At 35.5% G+C, this 10,112-nt stretch overlaps 1 protein-coding gene across 3 annotated transcripts; it reads left to right on the top strand.

Moving 5' to 3' along the window:
* The first annotated feature begins 572 nt into the window (after positions 1 to 572).
* On the top strand, positions 573 to 8,619 carry LOC127947151 (transcription factor PU.1). 3 transcript variants are annotated; one of them, XM_052544150.1, is made up of 6 exons: positions 573 to 865; positions 1,107 to 1,197; positions 1,352 to 1,524; positions 6,047 to 6,136; positions 6,311 to 6,464; positions 7,490 to 8,619. In XM_052544150.1, exons 1-6 carry the CDS (start codon positions 827 to 829, stop codon positions 7,804 to 7,806), a joined length of 864 nt encoding a protein of 287 aa, XP_052400110.1. In that variant the 5' UTR covers positions 573 to 826; the 3' UTR covers positions 7,807 to 8,619. The 3 variants fall into 3 exon arrangements, with proteins under 3 accessions (XP_052400110.1, XP_052400111.1, XP_052400113.1); XM_052544151.1 differs by having other exon boundaries at positions 576 to 865; positions 6,047 to 6,115; XM_052544153.1 differs by lacking the exon at positions 6,047 to 6,136 and having other exon boundaries at positions 577 to 865.
* The last annotated feature ends 1,493 nt before the right edge of the window (positions 8,620 to 10,112 follow it).

Genomic DNA, 10,112 nt, shown 5'->3' with positions numbered 1-10,112 from the left:
ACCCTGCGATAACAGTGTGAAGCTTTGATTAAAACGGGAACAAAGCTCTCTCAGAACTTCACTTTGGGTGAACGCTGAAGTTTATGATTCTCAGACAATAGCGCATGTAAAAATTTCCCTTTGATTGACTGACTCAAGGCCACAACACAAAGCCTATTTACTCAACAACTCAGAAACACAGTTACAAAAATATAAGTGTTTTTCTTTAGCTTTGCTCATAGTGTTATAATTATGAATGTACTGTATTACACAAAAGAACAACGGTGCATTAACTACAATCCATGAATAAATCTTGAAGTGATGAAAATAGTAAAAAATTCTAGAACAGAAAGTTTTATGTACTTTTATGTACAGTAGGTAGGCCTGGAGTTTGCACACAACTTATTAAATAATCTTTCTGAAATCAGTCAAATGTATCATCTGACAAACTTTACTAAAGAATTATTAAAACATTAAAGAGATGGTGGAGATACACATCCGATAAAGCCAACCCATCTACTGGATAACGATTGGCCGAAATCCCTTAACAGTGTCATAAATGAAAAATCACGAGTCGTCGCCACATTTGACCTATCAGAGGCCAGATGCTTCAGTGAAGTCAGCATTATCACTTATGGGCAATACAGGAAATTTCGTCTTTCTCACATCAGAACGGTGAAGCTGAAGGCAGAAGAGTTTTAAAACAAGATTTGCCCATTTGAAAAGTGATACCACAGTACAGCACTCTTGTGAAGTAATTTCCACGTTATGCAATATTCTGTAAACAGGTGGGAAACTGTGAGATAGACGCCACAGAAGAAGATACAGTATATGAGTGAAGGGCTTCATGTTGCATTACAGAATGGATGGCTGTGTAATTTCACCTGTGAGTATATGAGAGATTGCATTCTGTTTCAAAAATGTTAAACTTTTCAAATCAAAACTAGAATTATTTTTATTTGTCTTTCTTTTTTTTTCTTTCTTTTTTTTTTTTTTCTTTTTTTTTTGGTTAAAGTGCAATTTAGTTGACCTGTTTATATAAATAGGTAAAAAGCAAAAATGTGTGTGTGGGGGGGGGAAGTGGGGGTTTGGAATATTTATTGATGTATTGATTTATTTATTTTCAGTTGTCAGAAGAATTAATTCCGTATGATCCAGACACTCGGCCAATATATGACTTCTACCCGTATCTCAGTACTGACCCTCAGACTCATCCTGGTAAGTTATGCATAATATATATATATATATATAATTTCTAGAACACATATAGTCACATATATAGATATTTATTTAAACTCTCAATTTGTCCAACAACCAGTTTTTAATTCAACTTCAAACTCAATTTGTTCTCCCTTGCTGTTTGTCATGCAAGAAAGTGGCTGGGACTACACAGGCATTCATGGCCATCACGGTGAATTTGAGCCGCCTCAAGGAAACCATTTCACAGAGCTGCATCCCAGCACATACCGCTATGGAGACGTGGAGTCCTTCCATCCATCCGTAGATTCAGGGATGGGAACACTTTTACCTGTTGTTCCTCCACAGGTTAGTTTATCTATCTACTGCATTTACTGATTAACAATGGCCTTTCAATAGAAACATAAAATTCAGTAAAATATTCTATTCAGTAAAATAAGAAAGATATTAGGATCTAGGGTTAGATAAAAGGTCTGCAGGACTAGTCTAACAGCGTACTGTAATCAGAGAAAAGGTCTGAAAGAACGAAATGATAAAGAAAAAGAAAGAGAGATGGGCAGGATGTGAGTGGAGGAGACAGACTGATTGCTCAACACTGTCTTTTCCTGACTAAAGGCTGTTGCTGCTGCTGCACAATATATGCACACTCTTACACAAGATATGTGAGCGAGAGACCATCACAGTCATGAAGCAGCTCATACCACAAATTTATTAACCCCAAATGTTTGAATGATAGTGTATCAGGGTTTCCCTAAATAAATCAATCAATAAATACAGCAGCGCAACTGTTTTCGACATTGCTAATTATAAAAAAAATTTCATATATACATTTTTATTGAGCAGCAAAAGACTGGAGTAATGATGCTGAAAAGTCAGCTTTGATCACAGCAATCAATTACATTTCAAAATACAGTCACACACACAAAATAAAGGCATTATAAAATTAGGCTTACTTATCCATAAAATTTAGCTTCCATTCTTCCTAAACCACTTAAGCACAAACCCCACCACCATACATTTATGAAGGTTTAATTGGTCATGTAAATGCTAACCTCTAACCGTAACCTAAAGCCTAACATTTTATCTACGCCAGGTGTGACAATTGTTGCGCTGTGCCACAATAACTAAAGGCTTCCTACACTGAAAATGTCAAATAAGTTCTAAATCCATTCTTACTGCTGTCGAAAATATCTATATATAAGTCCATGCACTACTGAAATAAAATTTATCTTCAGTTTACTGTCAGTGTCAAGTTGCATTAATTTTAGGCAGTATAACTAATTATAATGGGTTTGCTTTGATTTTCTCATGTTTGATTTATCTATGATTCTTTGGAATCCATGAAGTCTGAAATTTTCTCACTGCTTCACTGAGTTGACCAATGAGATTGACTGTGAGCTGATGTTTGCGCTTAACTTGTTTGCAAAATACACCAAAATATAAAAATAAAAGTTGTTCAGTAAAAAGATTATCTTTTCTGCAGTACTGCTCAAATCTCCTTTGCACTCATGTTTGATTCAAATATGCCTTTTAAGATGTGTTGTGCCAGATTTGGTTTTAAAAATCATTGGTACTCTCTTGTCTGATTTCTGTATTGCCTTTCATCTAAATGGTGGTTGCTCATTCAGAACATCAATCCAGTTCCTTCCTCATGATAACTGATGACATCAGTGAAGGAATCAAAGCTGACCACAGGGTCTGTACAGAGGACTTGTCTGGTTCTTGTGCTGACGGTTGTTGAGGTGATGAAGTCTTTGAAGGAGATATGTCTCTGTAGGACGCATCTAACTAGTAGAGGTCGTTTCAAGGTGCTATCCACCATCTGATCTGGATACAGACTGGCTCCGTATGGCTACATTGACATCAGAATAAGAATGAAACAGACTAATATTAGCGTAGATGCCATTCTTCTTACGATGAAAAAGTATATTGGGTGTTATGTGAAGTGTTCCCAGTTCCGGTTGACCAAGTTAATGCAGCCTAACAATTCTTTCAAGTATTTGAATTTTAGAAATGTGTGCTGTGTACTGTATGTGCCAGGTTAAAGAGATTGGTCTTTAATCTAGACTTAAATTGATTTAGTGTGTTTGCCTCCAGAACAACACTAGGAAGATTGTTCCAAAGTTTGGGTGCAAGACAGGAAAATGATCTGCTGCCCGCAGTTGATTTTGATATTCTAGGTATTGTCAAATGGCCAGAGTTTTGAGATTGCAGAGGGAGTGAAGGACTATAATGTAAAAAGAGCTCACTCAAGTATTAAGGAGCTAAACTGTTCATGGCTTTTTAAGTAATTAGCAAGATTTAAACTTGTGTAATGTTGTCAGAACTGGGCTAATATAGAAATGTAGAGCTTAGTATCATTGACATAAAAGTGAAAACTAAAACCATGTTACCTGATTATATCTTCCAAGGGAAACATGTAGAGGGTAAAAAACAAAGGTCCTAGTACTGAGCCTTGTGGTATTCCATACCTTGTGATCGATATGATACCTCATTATTCACTGCTATAAATTGCTGATGGTCAGATAAGCACAATATAAACCATACCAATGCAATTCCACTAATGCAAAATTATTTTCTAGTCCATTCAAAAGAATGTTGTGGTCGATATTGTCAAATGCAGTGCTAAGATCCAGCAGCACTAATAGGAAGAGGAGCACCATTAAATTGGGATTTTTGCTCACTTAATTCCAGAAATATATTTTTAACCAATAACCTGAGCTGTTACACTATGTGTAATTGGCCATAGTAAAATGGTGTCCCGACTTAGGAATAGGAATACATATCACACAAGGGATTACATGCATTTATCTCTTTAAATTCGGCATGAAACAGAAGTAGTTTTTGTCTTTTTTTTTCTACTTTGACATCTATCCGAATGAAACAGCATCTGAAATAAGAGGGTGGGACTTGATTTCGTCCTTTGGGAAATGATTAGATTGTTGGATGTTGGGGTGTTGCTAATAAAATGGAGGCAGAACAGAATGCCAGTTTGCAGTTAGTTGTGAGGGGATTTTTCTCCACTGGATTCACCGGTGACACCCTAGCATGAAGACATTTTTTATTTATTGAAGATGGTGATGACGAGGATGATCAATGGCAAAAAACCTACCTAACAGCGCTCACAAGAGAGATAGAGAGACTGCCTGAATGGCCGAGCATGTCCTAAATTGTCCTCAAAAAAAAAAAACGTTTTTGATATCCTAAGAGTAATGTTGTGGATATATCCAAATATCCTTTCAATTTTTAGGCGTAGTGTACACCCCCATGGCTTGCACCATCACTGCTCAATGCATTGATCACCCAGCCCCCCGCCACCAGCATTTACCCCTCATGTCACTAGCTCCGCCCTTGCACCAAAGCTCGTGACCGGAAGAGAAGATGTGTAGTTTTGAGGGGGAGGGGAGGTTAACGTTTTTGATTAAAGATTACTAGGGCACATGAATATATATATAATGAAGTGCACGGATAAATTATTTATAATATACACTAAACTACAGTATTCCATGCAAAAATAAGAATTTTCCATTGTGTTTCCATGGTGACTTTAAATACATTTAAAATAAGTTAATAAATAAAATAACTTAATATAAACTTTCATTTTAGATGCAGCCCTCCAAATATAATTAAATAGTAAACAGGCATAATAAAAAGATTACTAATGCACTAAATGTTTTTGTGTGATGGGATTCTGCCAATAGAAATGAAACTTTGTGGTTCTCTGGTATGATTTGGAAGCAAACATGATGTACACTTGATTGGTAAATCTGGGAGCATGGCATTGTGTGTCTCTTTCTGTTGACAGTTGAGTTTTTGTACTTCCTCTTTCAATGTAAAGTAATTTTGTGGTTTCCAAATATTTGATACTTATACAAGATCATGCAAAACCAGCATTTTTATTTTTTTTTGCATGAAAATAAGTGTGGGGGAATGTCCGACTGATACACTAATCACAAAACATTGCCTGATCATTTGCATTTGTTTGATATTTTTCTTTATATTTTGCATTATCCAATATCCAATGAAATTACAATGTAAACAAGACATAACATTTTTTAACCATTACACGCTTTAGCAAACAAATGCCAAATTCTCAAAAATCACGAAATCTTATTTGTACATTTTCTATGACCTGCTCATGGCCAGTGAAGATTAGGTTTAGAAAAGTTCACACTTTTGATGAAAAAAAATGTCATGTTTTGGCAAACTGATTGTGAATTCTTATGAAATTGTACAATTAAATTTATTTTATTTTTTTTATGACTTGCTCACGCCCCACTGAGGATTTTGTTTCGGGGTGCAGGTTCATACTTTTTAAATTAAAAAGTTTGTTTTCATGTATATTGCCACTTGGTGGGAAATTTGTGGGAAATTCTACGACCTCATTCGTATGTTTTTGGATGATCTGCTCAGGTTAAGAGGTGCAGTTTCCCAATTTTTTTTTATTACAAATCATTTATTTTTTTGTCTGTTTTGGAAAATTGGTGACAAATTCATACAAATTTGTACAATATCATTTGCAGGCTCATTAATTACTAAAAATCACGTTTTCGTATGTTTTGGGAAACTGGAGATGAATTTGTTTGAATTTGTACCATCTCATTTGTAAATTTTCTTATGAACTGCTCTCTCCCAACTGAAGGTTTTGTTTAGTTGGTTGCAAATTCACCTGAGTTTGTATGAGTTTTTTCGTACATTTTTGTATGACCTGCGCACATCTCACAGAAGGTTAGGCTTAAGGGTGGTTTAGGCTGTGGATGCAGGTTGGGTGGCATGGTGCCTCAGTGGGTACCACTGCTGCCTCAAAGCAAGAAGGTCCCCAGTTTGACTCCTTTCTCTGTAGAGTTTGCATGTTCTCTCTCCTTCTCAGGTGGTTTCGTCAGGGTGCGCAAGTGGATTGGATGCAGTTAATTACCACAGATGTGTCCCAGCTCTGAGAGTTAGTGCACCCTCAGTACTGGTGAATTTATACAAAATTACGACTTCATAAGAAAAAATGTAAAAAATTAAAACTTGTACCGAGTTGGTTGATAGCATTGATTGCTTTGATTATATGTGTCCCTGTGTCAGGGTTAGCATAAGGAGCCACAGAAGCATTAAGGCAAGTCTGATGATTGTTGGTCTATCTCTACAGTATACTTATGTACCCCATACAATGTACCAGCGGTCCCCTGTCCCCCACTGCAGTACCGATGATGAGGACCCCGGGGGACGCAGTCCACCCTTTGAGGTGTCCGAGGGTGAGGAGGACAATGACAAACACCCAGGCATCTCCAGCACTCTATCAGGTGAGCTACAAACAAAAATGTGTCTTAAAGGGTAAGTTCACCCAAAAATTTTAATTAGACTGTGTTTTATTCACCCGCGAAGCATCCTAGGTGCATACGACTTTCTTCTTTCAGACAAGTCCAGTCAGAGTTATATAAAAAAAAAAAAATACTGGCTATTCCAAGCTCTGTTGTTGTAGTCAGCGACTGTTGCAGTTGAACAGTCTAAAAGGCAAAAAAAAAAAAAAATCCATATTTTCTAACACTCCAGCGGATGACACAGCACATCTGCACATGCCTCTGAGATATGCTATTCTCACGAGTTCGTTTATAAGAGCAAATGGAAAACCAGTCATATTGAAATCCTCTGACATTTTTCTTTCCAAATCCTCGGTTTGTACTTCTGATTCATGACTGGCGTTTTGTTTTGTTCTCTCTCTACATTCGTCACTAATCACGCAACACCGATGTCCTTACATAATCCACTGCAATGACATCCATTTATGACAGATAAGGAAGTTATTACGTTTTGAAACATGGATTTTTTCTTACAAAAACACAAAGATTCGCTACAGGAGGCTTTTATTCACCTCGGAGCCATCATGTGTGGCATGCTTTATTTCGGATGTGCGCGCTTTATTTGACGACTTTTGGACTGTTCAACTGCGACATCCGCTGACTGCAATGATAGAGCTTGGAATGGCCAGGACAATTTTTTATAAAACTCCGGCTGGATTCATCTGAAAGATGAAAGTCGTATATACACCTAGGACGCCTCGAGGGTGAGTAAAACACAAGTTCATTTTCATGTCTGTTGAGCACCATCAAAATGAAGTGTTAGCAGATATTAAGCAGACAGTCTACTGCTAATTGACATGTAGTTGAAAAATTACCCAGTCAGTATAATGTCTAAAGAGGACCATCAAAAGTAAGTGTTACTCAGATCTTAAATCATACTCAAGCCACAATAAAAAGTTTGTTTTGTTATATTTGGTATCAAAAGTGGCGAGCCTTCCAGACTTTAAACTGAATGTAAACTTCTACAGGAAACAAACGGAAAGTGCGCCTCTATCAGTTCCTCCTGGACCTTCTGCAGGACGGAGACATGCGGGACTGCATCTGGTGGGTGGACCGAGAGCGAGGCATCTTTCAGTTCTCCTCCAAACACAAGGAGATACTCGCCGGCCGCTGGGGCCAGCAGAAGGGCAACCGCAAGAGAATGACCTACCAGAAGATGGCCAGGGCCCTGCGCAACTACGGCAAGACCGGCGAGGTCAAAAAGGTGAAGAAGAAGCTGACGTACCAGTTCAGCGGCGAGGTGCTGAGGAGGACGACTACGGAGAGGAGGCAGTATCATCACTGAAACCCTGGACACAAAACATCTCGTTCAGATCCAGTGTCTCTTACCTACAATATTAATAATAATAATAATATTCTCAGATTCTCTCCTGCCATTGTTCTGCAGCAAAACATGTAATCTCAGGGATATGTTATATGTAAAGGTAAATCAGAGATATATAATATTTGAATAGCTGACAAATGGATATGGACAATAGACATTTTTAAGGTTAAAGTTAATGTATTTTTAAAAGAGTACATGCTTCCAGGTTTCAATGCTGTCACTATTTTTCTAAATTGTGTTGATTTCATTATTGTTACATTTCAATTGGCCAGAGGTGTGACAAATGCATTTTGAAAGGTATAATATTTCATGTGGTCTCTTAGTTAATATGCTTATGAAAACTGCATCTGCAATAATAATAGCATTGTAATAATCCAATTCTAATAATAATGTTACACTTCAGGACGTTTAAATGTATTCGGCTATTTTGACACATTTTGACTTCCATATGCTTCATCCACACAAATAAGCAAAGCTTTAACTTATTTTATGCTTAAAGATCTGTCATTATATTATGCAGAGTCATCACACCGCTGAATTAATGAACCTGGAAGTCCTCCTTTAAAATAGCTTATTTACTTCCTGTTGGGTTCAACAAAGATCCTTAAGAGATCCAAGACTGTTAAAAAGTGATTTTGTGAGTCACAACATATAAATCACAAAGAGCATTTGTGAAGAAAAACAAATTTATATCTACCTTGTTCATTGGGACATTTCTGGATTTCAGTTTGTGATATGAACAGCCAAAGATTAAAACACAATTTAAACAGATAATTTCATGGCTTGTATCTTTTTTTTTTTTTTTTTTTTTTAGCATGGATGCATGAAAGTGACAGTAAAGACAGGAAACGTTTGAGCTTTAGTCCAATGACAATCATTCAAGAAGTTCTATATGAATATAAACTTTTTTTTTAATAATTTTTAGTATTATAGCCATTCTTTTGGTAGTTGTTAGAAAAAAGGTGGGAAAGATTTGGGACACACTTGTCCCATGCTGTACTAGTCTAATTTATATAAAGTATGTAATTAATATATAAATTGACAAATAATGCTACCAGATTTGTTTTCTGGTAACATTATTTTTCAATGTACATATTAATTACATACAGTACAGACCAAAAGTTTGGAAACATTACTACTTTTAATGTTTTTGAAAGAAGTTTCTTCTCATCAAATATTTTTACAACTTAAAATAATAGTTTTCTATTTGAATATACTTTTAAAAAATAATTTATTCCTGTGATGCACAGCTGAATTTTCAGCATCATTATTCCAGCCTTTAGTGTCACATGTAACATCAGTCGATCACATGATCATTTAGAAATCATTCTAATATTCTGATTAATTATGAGTGTTGGAAACTGTTCTCCTGTCTAATATATATTTGATCAATAAAAGGTTTAAAACAACTGCATATATTCAAAACAAAAAATTCTAATATATTTTCTTTACTATCATTTTTTATCAATTTAACACATCTTTGCTGAATAAAAGTATTGATTTTATTTAAAGAAAAAAAAAATTACTGAACCCAAATTACTGACCAGTAGTGTATATTGTTATTACAAAATATTTATATTTTAAAAACATAGCTTCTTTTAAGCAGGTTTCCAGCTTTGATAATGAATCATCATATTACAATGATTTCTAAAGGATCATGTGATAATGATCCTAAAAACTCAGCTTTGCATCACATAAATAAATGATAAAGTATAATAAATGTAAAAAAAAATATTTTAAATTGTAATAATATATCATTTTTTTCTGTATTTTTGATCAAATAAATGCAGGCTTGATGAGCAGAAGAAACTTCTTTCAAAAACATTAAAAATTGTAATGTTTCCAAACTTACTTTTGGTCTGTACTGCATGGGACAAGTATGCAAACTGGTTAATAACAACTATAATTCAGATCTAGTTTTTAACCACATTGCCGTTTTTGTTTACGCAAGTCAGATTTCCTACTCAGTCTTATTGTAATAATTTGCCATTTTGATAGGTCTATGAAGTTAATGGTGATCCTAATATATTTCTACTTTGAACTATACTTTCAATTACTTTATAAATAGAATAGTTTGTCAGACCATGATATAAACTGGCAATCCATAAAGTTACATTTCTAGAAATTACAATAATGTCTAATCTATGGATATTGCTCTATGCTGCCACTCAGAGGACCATCATACATGAACATGCCCCACATACAAAAACAAATGATTCACAGAACTTGATTTCACTGCTCTTTAGGGCTTTTCCAAAGTCATTTTC

Source organism: Carassius gibelio, chromosome A25, assembly GCF_023724105.1.
Source record: "Carassius gibelio isolate Cgi1373 ecotype wild population from Czech Republic chromosome A25, carGib1.2-hapl.c, whole genome shotgun sequence".
In the NCBI taxonomy this organism is placed as follows: Eukaryota; Metazoa; Chordata; class Actinopteri; order Cypriniformes; family Cyprinidae; genus Carassius; species Carassius gibelio.
The sequence above is the reverse complement of the archived record's forward strand: the minus strand, read 5'-3'. Positions and strand labels throughout refer to the sequence as shown.